The sequence below is a fragment of the Schistocerca cancellata genome, chromosome 1, assembly GCF_023864275.1.
Source record: "Schistocerca cancellata isolate TAMUIC-IGC-003103 chromosome 1, iqSchCanc2.1, whole genome shotgun sequence".
In the NCBI taxonomy this organism is placed as follows: Eukaryota; Metazoa; Arthropoda; class Insecta; order Orthoptera; family Acrididae; genus Schistocerca; species Schistocerca cancellata.
In genome coordinates, this window is record NC_064626.1 from 303,280,444 (window position 1) to 303,299,981 (window position 19,538).

General features: G+C 46.6%; 1 protein-coding gene across 1 annotated transcript in view; it reads right to left on the minus strand.

Annotated features, from left to right (window-relative positions):
• The window catches only part of LOC126161022 (lysosomal acid glucosylceramidase-like), a 174,899-nt gene that overhangs the window by 89,947 nt on the left and 65,414 nt on the right, over nt 1-19,538 (minus strand). Inside the window, exons 4-5 of the mRNA XM_049916957.1 lie at nt 18,636-18,789; nt 12,093-12,253 (exon numbers count right to left, since the gene is read on the minus strand). Coding sequence (XP_049772914.1) covers nt 12,093-12,253; nt 18,636-18,789 — 315 coding nt within the window. The remainder of the gene's footprint in view (nt 1-12,092; nt 12,254-18,635; nt 18,790-19,538) is intronic.

A 19,538-nucleotide genomic window follows, 5' to 3' on the forward strand; every position in this document is an offset into this window, starting at 1 on the left:
ACATACTTCACCGGCACACTTTCGCAGTTATGGACGGCTGGAGAGGCATTATGGCTCAGTTTTTCTCCGGGGGACTTCCAACGACTCGTTTATTCCATGCCACCTCGAGCTACTACGCAAAGCCGGGCAAAAGGAGATCTGACACGACATTACGAGGTATCCCCTGACTTTTGTGCGCTCAGTGTCTGAACTGGGAGGACAGCGTCAGAAGTTCAGTAATCACTACGAAGGGCACGAAGACGCCACTTACTCCTACGAGACAATGTTATCAGCATCTGAAAGCGTCTGAACTGTTTCTGTTTTGCCGGCTGATCGAACTGTGCAGTATCCAGATTTGTAGGGCATTCGGATGTGACAGTGGTCGGATGTTGGACTGCAAGGAACATGAGGGCAGGCATACTAGCATCAAGACTCCGGTCGATCACGTCTGACCACCACCAAGGTAGGATCGCTGTATCGTGCATCGAGCACATTGTAACTCCTGCATATCTGCGCCTGTCATCCGAACGCAGGTAACGGGCTCTCTGTCGTCCCGCGCAATTGGTCAGAGACTGCCGAAGGACTTTCCTTTCAAATACCATCAGTCTGTTCAGATCTTGCTTGGCTATACTCCAGGTGGCGCATCCAAATGGTACTACTGGCTGTAGGAGTGTTTTGTAGATGTTTATTTTGAAACGTCTTGACAGACTTCTGGTTTTGAGGACAGCATTAAGGCCGTGATAACAGCGATTACCCAGCGATTTTGCCTGCGCCTGACTAGAAAATGTTTCAAATGGCTCTGAGCACTATGGGACTTAACATCTGAGCTCATCCGTCCCCTAGAACTTAGAACTACTTAAACCTAACTAACCTAAGGACATCACACACATCCATGCCCGAGGCAGTATTCGAACTTTCGACCGTCGCGGTTCCAGACTGAAGCGGCTAGAACCGCTCGGCCACATCGGCTGGCAGCCGGACGAGAGCGCTACCTGATAGTGTGTGGCTGCTGTTAAGACCACAGCGCAGACGGCTGCGTTTGGAGTGGTGTCGTGATGGGGAATCATAGACTACTGATGAATGGCGCTGCATTATGTACAGCGTTGAATCGCGGGCTCGCACTACACTGGGTAATTATTCTCGGTGAGTTTCGTGGCGACTCAAGTCAGGGAGTTCAAATATCTGGGCGCAATATTCAGAGACGAACTATCCAGTAAAATGGAAATACAGGCAAGACTACAGGCGGGTAATCGCTGTTATCACGGCCTTAATGCTGTCCTCAAAACCAGAAGTCTGTCAAGACATTTCAAAATAAACATCTACAAAACACTCCTACAGCCAGTAGTACCATTTGGATGCGCCACCTGGGGTATAACGAAGCAAGATCTGAACAGAATGATGCTATTTGAAAGGAAAGTCCTTCGGAAGATTTTTGGATCAGTTCACGATAATGGGAGTGAAAAATGGAGGATTCGTCACAATATAGAGTTGTATGATATTTACAAAGAGCCGAACATCGTGGCTATAATGAAGACACGACTCTAGTGGGCAGGACATGTTGCTCGAATGCAGGACAACCGATGGCCGGAAACAGTACTCAGCACCAATCAAACCGGCAGAAGGCCCGTAGGAAGACCTAGAACTCGAGGGAGTCACTGCGTATCCAAAGACCTTCAGAGAGTGGGACTGCTGGAATGATTGCAGAAAGGTGTCGAAGACAGACTGAAGTGAAGGCAATCTCTCAAAGCAGCCTCGGTCCATTGGGCCTGATCGCGTAAAGTAAAGTAACCAAGTAGAGAGTATGGTGGCGATCTGGGGAGAGGTCGCATTCTTCCAATGTTTTGGAGAGGCACAGCAGCGTTACTCCTGGTGTCTTGGTGTGGACAGCCATCAGGTATTGTTTCAGATAACGGCTGGTAGTGACCGAGAGAACTCTGGCTGCACAACAGGACGTAAAGGTCATCCTGCATCCGCACGTGTTACCTCTCGGGCGACAGTATCGTGATGACATTTTTCAGCGTGACAATGTTCCTCCACATCCTCCGCATATGGCATATCTCTATGGAGTGTCTCCGTAATGTTGAGGTAATCGTTTGTCCAGTAAGATCTCCACACCTGACCTCGACAGAACATATGTAGGTCCAACTCGGACGCAATTCCGTCCCTTTTGCCAGTACCCAGGATATTTAGAACTAGTTACAATAGTTGTGGGCCAGCTTCCCAACCGAATCAGTGGGTGCATCCAGGCGAGACGGGGTGCAAAGTCATACTGATAAGTGGGTACAGACTGCCAAGTCCTTTTTAAATTTGTTCGAATTTGTAATACTGAAATGTCACATACCCTCTCAACACTTGAAGTTTCATTTGGTTTTCTCCTCACCTTCTGGGTGCTTCAAATTTTTGTAGGGTATTCTGTTTAGCGCACAGGAGAAAGAGATTACAAAGAACGGCATCGTTTACGCCAGGGTTTTAGTTTAAATGAGCGCGTTACTCAGAACTAATACACTCCTGGAAATGGAAAAAAGAACACATTGACACCGGTGTGTCAGACCCACCATACTTGCTCCGGACGCTGCGAGAGGGCTGTACAAGCAATGATCACACGCACGGCACAGCGGACACACCAGGAACCGCGGTGTTGGCCGTCGAATGGCGCTAGCTGCGCAGCATTTGTGCACCGCCGCCGTCAGTCTCAGCCAGTTTGCCGTGGCATACGGAGCTCCATCGCAGTCTTTAACACTGGTAGCATGCCGCGACAGCGTGGACGTGAACCGTATGTGCAGTTGACGGACTTTGAGCGAGGGCGTATAGTGGGCATGCGGGAGGCCGGGTGGACGTACCGCCGAATTGCTCAACACGTGGGGCGTGAGGTCTCCACAGTACATCGATGTTGTCGCCAGTGGTAGGCGGAAGGTGCACGTGCCCGTCGACCTAGGACCGGACCGCAGCGACGCACGGATGCACGCCAAGACCGTAGGATCCTACGCAGTGCCGTAGGGGACCGCACCGCCACTTCCCAGCAAATTAGGGACACTGTTGCTCCTGGGGTATCGGCGAGGACCATTCGCAACCGTCTCCATGAAGCTGGGCTACGGTCCCGCACACCGTTAGGCCGTCTTCCGCTCACGTCCCAACATCGTGCAGCCCGCCTCCAGTGGTGTCGCGACAGGCGTGAATGGAGGGACGAATGGAGACGTGTCGTCTTCAGCGATGAGAGTCGCTTCTGCCTTGGTGCCAATGATGGTCGTATGCATGTTTGGCGCCGTGCAGGTGAGCGCCACAATCAGGACTGCATACGACCGAGGCACACAGGGCCAACACCCGGCATCATGGTGTGGGGAGCGATCTCCTACACTGGCCGTACACCACTGGTGATCGTCGAGGGGACACTGAATAGTGCACGGTACATCCAAACCGTCATCGAACCCATCGTTCTACCATTCCTAGACCGGCAAGGGAACTTGCTGTTCCAACAGGACAATGCACGTCCGCATGTATCCCGTGCCACCCAACGTGCTCTAGAAGGTGTAAGTCAACTACCCTGGCCAGCAAGATCTCCGGATCTGTCCCCCATGGAGCATGTTTGGGACTGGATGAAGCGTCGTCTCACGCGGTCTGCACGTCCAGCACGAACGCTGGTCCAACTGAGGCGCCAGGTGGAAATGGCATGGCAAGCCGTTCCACAGGACTACATCCAGCATCTCTACGATCGTCTCCATGGGAGAATAGCAGCCTGCATTGCTGCGAAAGGTGGATATACACTGTACTAGTGCCGACATTGTGCATGCTCTGTTGCCTGTGTCTATGTGCCTGTGGTTCTGTCAGTGTGATCATGTGACGTATCTGACCCCAGGAATGTGTCAATAAAGTTTCCCCTTCCTGGGACAACGAATTCATGGTGTTCTTATTTCAATTTCCAGGAGTGTACATAATTTCAAGAGTAGGCTTATTCCCGGCTTCATAGTGGACGTGGACACATCATCTTCATAAGAGGTATAAAGCAACTACCAGATGGAAGAGTTTTGTCATGGTCGGCTCTCCCAAGGCTATTAGTAGTTTTGATGGAATATCGTCTGCTCCCGGGGCCTTGTTTCGACTTAAGTCTTTCGGTGCTTTGTCAAACTCTTCACGCTGTATTATATGTTCCTTCTCATCTTCCTCTACATCCTCTTCCCTTTCCATAATATTCCCCTCAAGTTCATCTCCCTTGGATTGACACTCTACATACTCCTTCCACATTTCAGCTTTCTTTTCTTGGCCTAGGACTGATTTATCATCTGAGCTCTTGAATTCGTTTATCTGCTTCTCTTTTCTTCAAAGTCCTCTTTAATTTTTTTGTAGGGGGTATCTATCTTTCCCCTAGTGAAAGTGCTTCTAAATCCTTGCATTTGTCCTCTTAACCATTCCTGCTCAGCAATTTTGCACTTCCTGTCAATCTTATTTTTTAAACGCTTGTATTCCTTTTCGCCTGCTTTATTTGCTGCATTATCAAAGTTTCTCCTTGCATCAATTAAATTCAATATCTCTTGTGTTATCCAAGGATTCCTACTAGGCTTGTCTTTATACCTATTTGATCCTCTGCTGCCTTCACTGTTTCATCTCTTAAAACTACACCTTCGTCTTCTACAGTATTCCTTTCACCTGTTTTAGTCAACAGTTCTATACTGTTCGTGTCAAGCTCTCAACAACCGCTGGTTGTTTCAACTTATCCAGGTCCCATCTCCTTAATTTCCTACCTTTTTCCAATTTCTTCAATTTCAATCTACAGTTCATAACCATTAAACTGTGATCAGAGTCCACATCTGACCCTGGTAAAGTCTTCCAATTTAAAACTTGTTTCCTGAATCTTTGTCTAACCATTACATAATCAATTTGAAACCTTCCGGTGTCTCCACGTCTCTTCCACGTATGCAGCCTTCTTTCATAATTCTTAAACCATGCTATGATTAAATTATGCTCTGTGCAACTTTCTATCAGGCAACTTCGTCTTTCATTCCTTTCCCCCAGTCCATATTCATCTACTATTTTACCTTCTCTTCTTTTTCCTACTATCGAATTCCAGTCCCCCATCACAATTAAATTTTCATCTCCTTTAATTGTACTTCTGTGGTAGGCGTGAACTTCTTGTCTATCTTGGCTACGACAATGCGTTCACTATGCTGTCCGTAGTTACTTACCTGCAGTCCTATTTTCTTATTCATTATAAACCTACTCCTGCATTATCCCTAGGCCGGCCGGAGTGGCCGTGCGGTTCTAGGCGCTACAGTCTGGAACCGCGTGACCGCTACGGTCGCAGGTTCGAATCCTGCCTCGGGCATGGATGTGTGTGTTGTCCTTAGGTTAGTTAGGTTTAAGTAGTTCTAAGTTCTAGAGGACTTATGACCTCAGCAGTTGAGTCCCATATTGCTCAGAGCCAGCCATTATCCCTATTTGATTTTGTATTTATAACCCTGTTTTCACGGTTCTGGAAGTCCTTTTCCTCCTGCCACTAATCTTCACTAATTCACGCTATAGCTTCAACCTATCCATTTCCCTTTTCAAATTTTCTAACCTACCTGCCCTATTAAGGGATCTAACACTCCACGCTCCGATCTGTGGAATGCCAGTTTTGTTTCTCCTGATGACGACAACCTCCTGAGATCCGTATGGGGGACTATTTTACCTCCGTAATATCTTACCCAAGAGGATGCCATCATCATTTAACCATCTAGCAGAGCTGCATGCCTTTGGGAAAAATTACGGGGTTGTTTACCCTTGCTTTCAGCCGTTCCTCGTACCAGCACAACAAGGCCGTTTTGGTTAATGTTACAAGGCCAGATCAGTCCATCATCCAGACTGTTGCCCCTGCCAACTACTGAATAGGCCGCTGCCCCTCTAGGAACCGCACGTTTGTCTGGACTCTGAACAGATACCCCTCCGTTGTGATTGTACTTACGGTACGGCTGTGTGTATCGCTGAGACACGCAAGCCACTCGACCGACAGCAAGGTCCATGGTTCGTAGGAGGACTGATAAGGATTAAAAAAAAAAGAGTTCTAGGAAACTTTTGATTGAAATCAGCAAACAACAACATGTCCATTGTACTACGGGAAACTCTCACCCTCGTTTTCCTCTGACTTCTTGTTGTAGCTCAGAGACAAATGGAACATTGGCAGCAAGAGTATGGCAGGAGTGTAAATGCGTGTCGTTACCGGGCGATGACCTACTTGTCAGTGGTGTCACTGTTGCAGTGTCCTCGCTCCGCCCAGGAAGAATACAACCACTGCGAGAGGCGGTGCCCGAATGCTGCAGCGGCAACCGGCTATGACTCTCGCAGGCATCCATTGCTTTCGCAGAAAAGCAGCGATTTGTCTACCATGAGGCGTGGAACCAAAATACCTTTGCAGTCTAGCAGCAAAGTCTCGCACGCTTCGAAGACCTCAGCCCTAGCATTCTGCAAAGATTTCACTCGGCATGTTCATACAACTGACTGTCCAAATGCAGTTCTTCTCACTAATTGAATTATTTAACAGCAACTTTTTTAGTTGTTCAGTTACTCCCTCTTTTATCACGCTTTCTCACATTCGTCAAGAAATTTTCTCTCTGAAAAAATTTCTTCGTTGCCACGAATTACATTTTTTCTGACTGAAAACTCGTTGGTTACTCTTGTCATCCATGTCTCAGATAATGTTGACAAGCACCTTTTGTTCTGCAAATATCTACTTGCACTGAAGCCCAATAATAAGCATTGGGGCCATGCCTTATCGCTTCCTGCCCAGACACAACAAGCGTGGGGCCCCTGTGGCAACATTCCTGGCACTTGCTGGCACTTAATCTCCTGTGTCTGGGTTCTTTTTGGCATGTCACATGGCCGAAAATAAGTTTTCGTACCACGATTTTCAAATTTTTTCACCCGAGACGGCTGAAACTGTTCACTTCCAGGCAGGATTTCCCTTCTGAAAAACGATCAGTTTGCCATTCTACAGTACGTGCAAAAAGTTGTTACTATTTTCCTTTACACCCTTTATGAGTGTACCTGGAAGAGTAATGTGTAGTCAATTACACGCCTGCAAATGGCATTTTTGAAAGAAATGCAATTTTTGTTAGAAAATATATTTTAATTATTAAACTCATTATGAATCTGAACTTTAGGACATACAACTGAGTAACTGCCTTATTTAACACGTTCTGAGTTACACCGCACACTCTTTTGGGGCTTTCATTCCCAGTGCGTAATGGAGTGCAAGCATTAGAGTTGGTACTTTCCACGACAAATGATATAATCTGTTACTGCATTATCTTATTTGCTTGAAATTTCATAAATCAAGAATAAAAGATACGATTCACATTCTATGAAACGTCAATTAGAATTAACTTTTCTGAAGCAGGATTAAATTTCAGCTCCTTTCCTCTTGCACTATTACAAACTTTGACACGAAAAAAGATACCCTTCTCTTATTTTCATTCTGTTTTCTTCCAGCCACATATTTGCAATAGATTGTAGTCGGCAGTGGATATTATAGGTACGGGATATGACATGATATAACTACATATAGTGCAAATACGCTGTCGGAAAACCTAAAAAGACGACATCGATTTTGATCAGATGACGGCGTATGCCACCTGGGAGATACATGTACCGACAATGATTTCAACGTCGTTCGCCAACAGATAGCGTAGTGGCATAGCTACCAGAGGGCCATCTGCGTCTACCCGTATCAGGGAATGACCACAGCCGGAAGGCCTGTCTGGTGCGAACTTGTGAAGCAAGCAGGAAACCATGCCATGAAGATGCGCTCGTGCTTCCTACAGCCACCTGAGCGAGTGTGAAAGGGGTCAAATTATGGCCTTTCGAGAGGTGGAGTTGTCCTTTCGGAGAACTGCCATACAAGTTGGACGTGCTGGTGTCATTAGTCTGGTGAACATCCCCACACTCCCAAACGTGGTTATGGACGTCCGTGCAACACAGACGCCTGCCACGATCGTGATACTGTAAGGGCAGCAGTGACAGATTGTACAGCTATCACAGCACAGTTAAGATGGCTTGTAAGCCCAGGCATGTCAACACGAACTGTTACGAACCGGTTATTAGCACTGGGACTACGGGCGGACACACCTTTAGCCCGTCTTTCACTCACGCCGTAGCATGGACGAGGACGGCTCGGCTGGTGTTGTCAGAGGGAACATAGAATGGCGCGCCGTAGTCTTCAGGGGTGAATGCAGATTCTGATTGCACACAAATGATGGTCGTTTGCCCCTACGACGTAGACATGGCGGGCGCTGTCGCGTAGAATGCATTCTTCCAAGACACACTGGCACCAACGCAGGCCTCGTATCTGGGGTGCGATAAGCTACAACTTTTGTTCACCTTGGTACACAACTGGCCATTGAAATTGCTACACCAAGAAGAAATGCAGATGATAAACGGGTATTCATTGGACAAATATATTATACTTGAACTGACATGTGATTACATTTTCACGCAATTTGGGTGCGTAGATCCTGAGAAATCAGTACCCAGAACAACCACCTCTGGCCGTAATAGCGGTCTTGGTACGCCTGGGCATTGAATCAAACACAGCTTGGATGGTTGCCCATGCAGCTTCAACACGATACCACAGTTCATCAAGAGTAGTGACTGGCGTATTGTGACGCGCCAGTTGCTCGACCACCATTGACCAGACGTTTTCAGTTGGTGAGAGATCTGGTGAATGTGCTGACCAGGGCAGCAGTCGAACATTTTATGTATCCAGAAAGGCCTGTACAGGACCTGCAATATGCGGTCGTGCATTATCCTGCTGAAATGTAGCGTTTCACGGGGCTCGAATGAAGGGTAGAGCCACGGGTCGTAACACATCTGAAATGTAACGTCCACTGTTCAAAGTACCGACAATGCGAACAAGAGGTGACCGAGACGTGTAACCAATGGCAACCCATACCATGACGCAGGGTGATACGCCAGTATGGCGATGACGAATACACGCTTCCAATGTGCGTTCACCGCGATGTCGCCAAACACGGATGCGACCATCATGATGCTGTAAACAGAACCTGGATTCATCCGAAAAAATGACGTTTTGCCATTCGTGCACCCAGGTTCGTCGCTGAGTACGCCATCGCAGGCGCTCCTGTCTGGGATGCAGCGTCAAGGATAACTGCAGCCATGGTCTCCGAGCTGATAGTCCATGCTACTGCAAACGTCGTCGAACTGTTCGTGCAGATGGTTGTTGTCTTGCAAGCGTCCCCATCTGTTGACTCAGGAATCGAGACGTGGCTGCACGATCCCTTACAGCCATGTGGATAAGATGCCTGTCATCTCGACTGCTTGTGATACGAGGCCGTTGGGATCCAGCACGGCGTTCCGTATTACCCTCCTGAACCCACCGATTCCATATTCTGCTAACAGTCATTGGATCTAGACCAACGCGAGCAGCAACGTCGCGATACGATAAACCGCAGTCGTGATAAGCTACAATCCGACCTTTATCAAAGTCGGAAACGTGATAGTACGCATTTCTCCTCCTTACACGAGGCTTCACAACAACTTTCACCAGGCAACGCCGGTCAACTGCTGTTTGTGTATGAGAAATCGGTTGGAAACTTTCCTCATGTCACCACGTTGTAGGTGTCGCCACCGGCTCCAACCTTGTGTGAATGTTCTGAAAAGCTAATCATTTGCATATCACAGCGTCTTGTTCCTGTCGGTTAAATTTCGCGTTTGTATCACGTTATCTTCGTGGTGTAGCAATTTTAATGTCCAGTAGTTTATTTCTGGAGGGACGCTAACTAGCGGTCGGTTCGTGCAACATGAAGGCGAGTTGTCTCCTCCTTAGACGGGGCATCACAACAACGTTTCACCAGGCAACGCGCTCTGGAAGGTGTGCAGCAACTTTCCCGGCCAGCACAGTCTCCGGAATTGTGTCCAATAGAGCACGTTTGAGATATGACGGTACGAGAAGTGACTCGTGCAACTCTTCAACCAAGAATTCTTATAAAACCACGTGAGCAGCAGTGAAATAACGTATCCCCGTACAGTATTCGTCACCTGTGCGATCAGCTGGATGCTAGTATCAGCGCCGGTGTTTCCGCCTGCGAAAGATTCACAAAGTACTAACATCGGTGTTCGCGACGGGTCGACACCTACTACACCAGAACCGCTTGTGCTATCATCTCTAAATGTAATCATTTCATGTATTCCATATGCACTGTTGCAACAATAAATCTTGACCGAATTGGGAACCTCTGAAAGGGTGTACTAACTTTTTTCCGGCTTTGTAATATCTTTCAATAACAGACATTAAATATTGTATCGTCCCAAAACGTGCCCAGAAGATCGTTGTACATGAAAAGTAGATGTGGGCGATGAACATGAGCCCATATCTCTATGCACCACCTGTGGAATGGATTGCAAACTGTCACAGCGATTTGGCACCTTCCATTAAACGCAGACGTAACTCAATACCCCATGAAAAGTTTCCAGCGTTTGCAGCGTATTTACAAATGTTGGAGAAAAGGTTTCAGATTTCGATGTACAATGGGATAGGAATGATGATGGAAATAGGATCACATTTGAGGAAGTGGAGAAAATGGTCAATAGATTGCAGTGCAATAAAGCGGCTGGGGTGGATGAAATTAAGTCGGAACTCATCAAATACAGTGGAATGTCAGGCCTTAAATGGCTACACAGGATAACTGAAATGACGTGGGAGTCGGGACAGGTTCCATCAGACTGGATGAAAGCAGTAATCACACCAATCTTTAAACATGGAAACAGAAAAGATTGTAACAACTACAGAGGTATCTCTTTAATCAGCGTTGTGGGTAAAATCTTCTCAGGTATTGTTGAAAGGAAAGTGCGAGTATTAGTTGGGGGCAAATTGGATGAAAATCAGTGTGGGTTTAGGTCTGTTAAAGGTTGTCAGGACCAGATCTTTAGTTTACGGCAAATAACGGAGTAGTGTTACGAGTGGAACAGGGAATTGTATCTATGCTTTATAGATCTAGAAAAGGCATATAACCGGGTTCCTAGGAGGAAATTATTGTCTATTCTACGAGATTATGGAATAGGAGGAAAACTTTTGAAAGCAATTAAAGGTCTTTACATAGATAGTCGGGCAGCAGTTAGAGTTGACGGTAAATTGAGTTCAGGGTAGTTTCAGGGATAAGACAAGGCTGCAACCTGTCTCCACTGTTTTTCGTATTATTTATGGATCATATGTTGAAAACAATAGACTGGCTGGGTGAGATTAAGATATGTGAACACAAAATTAGCAGTCTCGCATATGCGGATGACTTAGTTGTGATGGCAGATTCGATTGAAAGTTTGCAAAGTAATATTTCAGAGCTAGATCAGAAATGTAAGGACTATGGTATGAATATTATGATCTCCAAAAAGAAAGTAATGACAGTGGAAAGAGATATAAACGGATTGAGTGCCAAATAGGAGGAAGAAAGTTAGAACAGGTGGACGGTTTCAAGTACTTAGGATGCATATTTTCACAGGATGGCAACATAGTGAAAGAACTGGAAGCGAGGTGTAGCAAAGCTAATGCAGTGAGCGCTCAGCTACGATGTACTTTCTTTTGCAAGAAGGAAGTCAGTACCAAGACTAAGTTATCTGTGCACCGTTCAATCTTTCGACCAACTTTGTTGTATGGGAGCGATAGGTGGGTGGATTCAGGTTACTTTATCAATAAGGTTGAGGTTACGGATATGAAAGTAGCTAGGATGATTGCAGGCAGTAATAGATGGGAACAAGGCAGAAGGGTGTCCACAATGAGGAAATCAAAGAAAAACTGGGAATGAACTCTATAGATGTAGGAGTCAGGGCGAACAGGCTTAGATGGTGGGGTCATTTTATACGCATGGGAGAAGCAAGGTTACCCAAGAGACTCATGGGTTCAGCAGTAGAGGGTAGGAGGAGCCGGGGTAGACCAAGGAGAAGGTACCTGGTTTCGGTTCAGAATGATTTTGAAGTAATAGGCTTAACATCAGAAGAGGCACCAATTTTAGCACTGAACAGGGGATCATGGAGGAATTTTATAAGGGGGACTATGCTCTAGACTGAACGCTGAAAGGCATAATCAGTCTTAAATGATGATGATAGATAAAAGGTATGAACAGCAGGTGTCCAACCTGAGGAGGTAGTCGGCCCACAGCTGCCAGTACTCTCTGAACAGCTTGCCCTCGCCGTTGAACTTGCCGTTGGTCTTCATCCAGGTGGGCGCGCTCCAGGCAGCCGCCACCAGCAGCAGCTCCTCCCCTCTGAGGTCCTGCGCGTGCTGCAGGTATGGAATCTGTCGACAAAAAGCACCACACACTGTCAGGGTACGCAGCTGGTGGAGCAAAGGCGCAAAGTGCTTTGATACTGAGCTTCAGATGTGTCTACATCTACATCTACATATCTAAATATATATACTCCGCTAGCCAACAAGCGGTGTGTGGCGGAGGGCACAATTCGCACCAAAGTCATATTTCCCTCCCCCCGCCCCCCCACCCCCCTCTGTTCCACTCGCGGATCGCGAGAGGGGAAAAACGACTGTCTGAACGCCTCAGTACGAGCTCTAGTTTCCCTTATCTTTGAATGGTTATAATTGCGCGATTTGAAAGTTAGTGGTAATAATATGTGCTCTACATCCTCGGTGAAGATCGGATTTCAGAATTTAGTGAGCAGCCCCTTCCGTTTAGCGCGCCGTCTATCTGCAAGTGGGCCCACTTCAAACTTTCTATCAGATTTTTAAGGCTCTCGCGATGGCTAAATGTAACAGTCACGAATCTTGCAGCTCTTCTCTGGACCTTCTCAATCTCTTGAATTACACCCAACTGGTAAGGGTCCCATACCGACGAACAATACTCTAAGACTGGACAAAGTAACGTATTGTAAGCTATCCTGCATCGCTTCGGGATTCCACCAATAAACCGCAATCTAGAGTTCACCTTACCCGTTACTTGTGTAATCTGATCATTCCATTTGAGATAATTTCGAATAGCCACACACAGATACTTGACGTATGTTACCGCTTCCAAAGACTGGGAATTTATTTTGTACTCGTGCATTAATGGGGATTTTCGCCTTGTTATACGCAGTAGGTTACACTTACTAATATTGAGAGATACACCACGCATTTATTTTCTGCAAAGTCTCATTGATTTGTTGACAACCTTTGTGTGATACTACTTCCCTGTGGACTACAGCATCATCGGCAAACAGTCTAATGTCGCTTTCAATACCATCAACCAGATCGTTTATGTAAATCGTAAAAAGCGGCAGACCTATTACGCTGCCCTGGGGCACACCTGAAGTTACGCTTGTTTCTGTTGAAGTCACGCCATTCAGGACGACGTACTGCTCTCTGTCTGTTAGAAAACTTTCTGTCCAACCGCATATGTCATCGGATAGACCGCAAGCGCGCACGTTTTGGAGCAAGCCACAGTGCGGAACTGAAAAAAAAGGCTCTGAGCACTATTGGACTTAACTGACGTGGTCATCAGTCCCCTAGAACTTAGAACTACTTGAACCCAACCAACCTAAGGACATCACACACATCCATGCCCGAGGCCGGGTTCGAACCTGCGACCGCAGCGGTCGCGCGGTTCCAGACTGTAGCGCCTAGAACCGCTCGGCCACTCCGGCCGGCTGTGGAACTGAGTCGAACGCCTTTCGAAAGTGGCATCATCCTGGGAGCCGGCGTCTAGAGCCTGTTGTATATCATGCACAAAGAGGGCCACCTGCGTCACGCATGACTGCTGTTTCCTAAAACCGTGCTGGTTTCTGCAGATGAGCTTCTCAGAGTCTAGAAAGGTCATTATATCTGAACACAAAATATGTTCCATAATTCTACAACAAATCGTCAGTGAAATTGGCCGGTAATTATGTGCATCCGATTTTCTACCCTTTTTATAGATTGGTATGACCTGGGCCCTTTTCCAGTACGGTGGAACTTTCTGCTGTTCCAATGATCTCTGATAGATGATGGATAAGAATGGTGCTATATTTGTAGCATAGTCAACATATAATCTTACGGGGGTACCGTCTGGACAGATGCCTTCCTGGCGTCTAAGGATCTTAACTGTTTTAAATTTCCCAGATATACTAAACACTATGTCAGCCATTCTTGCGTTTGTTCGATAATTGAAAGGGGGAATGGTGCTGCAGTCCTCTGCCGTAAATGAGTTTTTGAAAGCTAGGTTTAGAATTTCGGTCTTCTGTTTATCATCATGTGTAGGTCAGGTAAATTCATTGTCATTCTTATAGTTACAGGATGTACATTGCTCAGCCAGAACATTATCACAACCTACTAATAGCACGTATTTCCACATTTGGCACAGATAATAGCGGCGACGCGTCGTGGCGTGGAAGCAATGAGGCCTTAGTAAGTAGCTGGACGGATTTGGTATCACATCTGCACACACAAGTCACCTAATTCCCGTAAATTCCGGAGATGAGAAACAAACTCTGACGCCACGTCTAATCACATCCCAGATATGTTGGATCGTGTTCAGATCTGGCGAGTTGGGAGCCAGCACATTAGTTGTAATTCACACTCTGTTCCTCGAACCCACCCTCACACTCCTGAAAAATTCCACTGCCGTCTGGAAACACGATCGTCATGAAGCAGTATACAGGGTTTGCAATCAATGTACGATATTCCTTTGCCGTCATGGTACCTTGCACGAGCTCCATGGAGCCTTGGATGCCCACGAGAATGTTCCCCAGAGCACAATGAGACCACTGCTAGTTTGTCTCCGTCCCACAGTAGAGGTGTCAAGGAGCTGTTCTCCTGGAAGACGAGGGATTTGCGCCCTCCCACCGGCGGGATCCATCAGACCATGCAACACTCTGCCACTGCGCCAGCGTCCAGTGCCCAAGACCACGTGCCCGTTTCAGTCGTAGTTGCCGGTGTCGTGATGTTAATATTGGCACGTGCATGGGTCGTTGGCTGCAGAGAGCCATTGTTAGGAGTATTCGGAACACTGTGTGTTCAGACACACTTTTACTCTGCGCAGCATTAAAGTCTGATGTTAGTTCCGCCACAGTTTGCCGCTTGTCCCGTTTTACCAGTCTGCACAGCCTACAATATCCGACATCACAAATGAGAGTTGGCCACCCAACCCCACAACGCCTGGATGTGAGTTCACCTTGTTTCGCCACGTGTTGAAGGCCCTTACCACTCACTCCTCGAACACCCAAGTCCTGCAGTTTCTGCAGCCGAGCCTCCAGGCCATCACAATCTGTCCTCGGTCAAATTCAGATAGATCGGGCGCCTTCCCCAGTCTACACACGGATAACACGCTCACTGATACTACGTGAACTGTGTTTGTGTCTGACTAGCATTCATTCCCCGCCAGGTGACACTGCTATCTCCTGGACGGGTTTATATCAATAGTAGGTCGGTGGTCATAATGTTAATAAACCACACAGATTCCTGGTTAGAAATTGAATTTTCTGAAGTTTCCGCTGGCCCTAGTACAGAGGTTCCCAGTCTTTCTGAGGCTGTTACCCCCGAATGGAATCAGATACTAGCCTTTAACCTCTCCTTCCCTCTTCGTCAACAACATTAGCTTCTAACTAAACTTTATAAAGAAAAACAGTTTTCAAAATGGTGAAATCTAAATGATATTTAGTTGTTCTAGGCGTTTTATTAAATCACACAATAATGAAACAGTGACAATGGTAGACCTTACTGTTTATTTTTTAATGGAATGATGAAGAAATTTTCAGTACCCTCTGAGCACTATGGGACTTAACATCTGAGGTCATCAGTTCCGTAGAACTTAGAACTACTTAAACCTAACTAACCTAAGGACATCACACACATCCATGCACGAGGCAGGATTCGAACCTGCGACCGTAGCCCTCGCGCGGTTCCAGACTGAAGCGCCTAGAACCGCTCGGCCACAACGGCCGGCTGCTACCAACAATTTCTTCTCAGAAATGAAACATAATTATACACTTTGAGGGTAGACATTCGTTACAAAACACGATTCCTCTGCACCACTCAACTCCCTAGTGGCACTTGCTTCACCGACACCCTGCATCTCCCATTTAAAATCAGTCAAATTAAAATTTGTGCACTATACTCCTGCTTGAAAATCGCTTGATTGCTGGACTCCTTACTTCTGAACAAGAGGAAAATGGAAGACTTCAGGATGCTATTGATTCGTGGGTTACCGCTCCCTCTATTAATAACGACAACAATAACAGCAATACACCGTATTCCCACTACTGTGTAGTAGAAATCTTATAATTATTGTTGTGCTGTCTGTCAATTAGTTCATTTTCTGTGAAAATAAGCAAGCCATTTGACTCACCTCTTTTCATTTATTTTTAATTAGTAACGCGATAGGAGGGAATTGAGTTAGTTTATATGGAGTGATAAGATTACAGTGATTGTGTATGGTGATATCAGATCCTCTTTTTAATATTCTTTAACCTAACACGATGCTGGCTATGACAGTTGTTTTTCTGGGTGAGCTTTGGAAGCGAGGAGCACTGTGAGATACGAGACACATGTATTGAGAGCAGAAGGAACGATCCGCTTTGCGGGGCTGTGGGCAGGGGACCGGCAGGCGTAGCTGCCCTCACGTTGTCTTGAGAAAATCCACCTCAACTACCATCGTGTGAGTGTTGCTTTATTACATATCCACTGTCCGCCCCCAGTAGGTGAGTGATCAGCGCGACAGAATGTCAATCCTAAGGGCCCAGGTTCTATTCCCGGCTGGATCGGAGATTTTCTCCCCTCAGGGACTGGGTGTTGTGTTGTCCTAATCATCACGATTTCATCCCCATCGACTCGCAAGTCGTCGAAGTGGCGTCAAATCGAAAGACTTGCACCCGGCGAACGGTCTACCCGACGGGAGGCCATAGTCACACGACATTTACATTTTTTACGTATCCACTTGGTCAAGCTAAAGCATTCGTTCCTGACAATGGAAAGCTGCAACAGGAGGTAGGCGCTCGGACCATATTAAGAAAAATTATTTTAACAGATAAAACAGTTCTGCAGCTCTGACATACTGCAGATTCAGAAGATGTCGCAGCGTTGGTGGCTAGCATCGTGCACAGTTTCTTAGCTTTTCCCAGGACGTGGAATGCGAGGCTAGCTGTTGGTTGAGTGGGCACTGATTCGTGAGATAGACGTGATGTCCAGAGGACATAACACGTTCTTTAGAAAAGAGGGAAAGAAACTGAGAGCTTTGGTTTTTCGACATTTTGCATGTACGTGGCTGACATCTTGTTAAAGAAACAGTCATGCCATTGGCAGACTTACTTAACCTTAGAGAGGACTGTTCGTCGATATTTTCTAGGCGGGAAGAAGGGACAAGTCAGTTCCTTACTGACTTGGAAAGAAAGACTCCCTCCCTGGACTCGGTGCCGAACACACTGCAGGCTGCAGGCTGCGCTCTCAACTGGAGAAGCCGCCTGGGATCCAGTATCCGGCTCCTCAGAGAGCAATCCTGGTGTCGAACATAAGAGCAGCGAGACACGGTGTCACCATACCGTCTGTATTAAACTGAAGAGTATGGTGAGTATGGCTTCCAGGCCTGTCATTTTAGGAAAATGGAGTGTCTGAAGTTCAGATTCATGATAGGTTTCCTTGTCCCACGTTTGTTGGTTGGGTTGGGTTTTTTGGGGGAAGAGACCAAACAGCGAGGTCATCGGTCTCATCGGATTAGGAAAGGACGGGGAAGGAAGTCGGCCATGCCCTTTCAAAGGAACCATTCCGGGATTTGCCTGGAGCGATTTCGGGGAATCACGGAAAACCTAAATCAGGATGGCCGGACGCGGGATTGAACCGTCGTTCTCCCGAATGCGAGTCCAGTGTACTAGCCACTGCGCCACCTCGCACGGTCCACGTTTGTTGGTTTCTCCATTTCTCTCTGCACACAGTCACTATAATCGTTACATAATCAGGCTGAGATAAATTATTAAGCAGTTCTGATCTCATCGAGTGACCTTGTCAACTGATAGTCCAACTTTTACAGTTCTCGTGGTTAATTCTGTGATTGCAGCTTTAGTAATTTCATGATTGTTTTGGATGCTTTACGATAGTAATGCTTTTTGTAATAAACCACAGATTAATTAAATCAAGTTCCCCTCCTAATGTTCACTGCTAGGGCCACAGTATTTCGTAGTTTTAATCAATGCGCTGAGTACTAGTTTTAATCAATGCGCTGAGTACACTAATTCCAGCATTTGGTCACAAGGGTATGCCTGTATCACGATTAATTCTGTTTCAGTTAAATTCACTTACACACACGTAGTGTTTTGCAATTGTGAAATAAATATTGAAACAATTTCTGGTCTCGTCTGGGAACGACCTGAAACACAGAGAAGGAACTTTAATGAGATATTTAACGTTTCTGATGTATGTCTCCCAGTTCTACTGCCGTAGATGCGTTCTACAAACCGCAAAGTGTGGATGTTGTGAGTGGCCTGTGTGAGGAAGATGAGGAATATGAGTAATGATCTTTTAAAAATAATTTGGTTTCCTGGCCAAAACACAATTGAACTCTTTTATTTTACCCCTCTAAAAATCACATTACACCTTCACGGGGTAATTACCCCCAAGTTGGGAACCACTGTTCTAGTTGGTGAACAATAAAGCCTGTGTACACTGCACGCCTCTTCTCATAAACGTGTTCGTTGTTCAAGTTCTGGTGGCACACGTGACGTACCTTGTAGAGCAGGTCCTCGTCGGCGAGGCTGAAGTGCTCCAGGCTGGTGTCGTTCACCACGTCGTCGTAGGAGTAGGTGCGCGTCGAGAAGTCGGTGCCCGCCGCGGGCACGCGCGCCATGTTGTAGTGCAGGCCCTCCGGCGCGAAGTAAGCCCTGCACACATCCCCCTCTGTAGCGTCGCAGAGACTGCAGTGATTAAAGCTTCGCAGCTACACTGCCTTGTCCATTTCTTCCACGTTCCACAGTACTGAATAAAGACAAGTCACTTCATTCGTAGAAAACCTCTCAGCACGATCTAGTGAAGCGCACTCGTCTTGTGACGTTCCCTGCGTTTGCGCGGTCAGGTCAGCTGTGCACAATGTGGCGACATCAGCAGTCAGGGAGGGAGAGTGGGGAGGGGGGGGGGCAGTGGGAGGCGCTCGTCATCATACAGTACAGTATATGTCTTATGGTTACCGTACAATGACTATCTCTTAAGAGACTGAAGGAGGCAACTTTCTATACTCTCAATGAGTGCAGAGGCAAATTTTCCTGGCTTTAAATTTCATGCGAGTTAACTGGCAGGTATGAAGTGCAGACGCGTTATAATATTTTGTGTCATCATACTGCACAAGACTTTTTAAAAAGTAAGAGTTTGTGTCAATACCATTTCTGTAACTTCCTGGCACATTATAACTATCTAGCAGACTGGGACTCGAACGAGAACCTTTGCTTTTCGAAACCAATCGCTCTACTGACTGAACTATTGTAAAATACCACTTTGTAACGCTCATCTCAGTGGGTGTTATTAGTATATTTCCATCACTCGGAAGAGTTTGCTACTAGATAAGTTTATGTCTTACTAGCGAACCCGGCAATGTTTCGCAACTGATAGATATGTATGGGAATTGGATGTTCGTCTT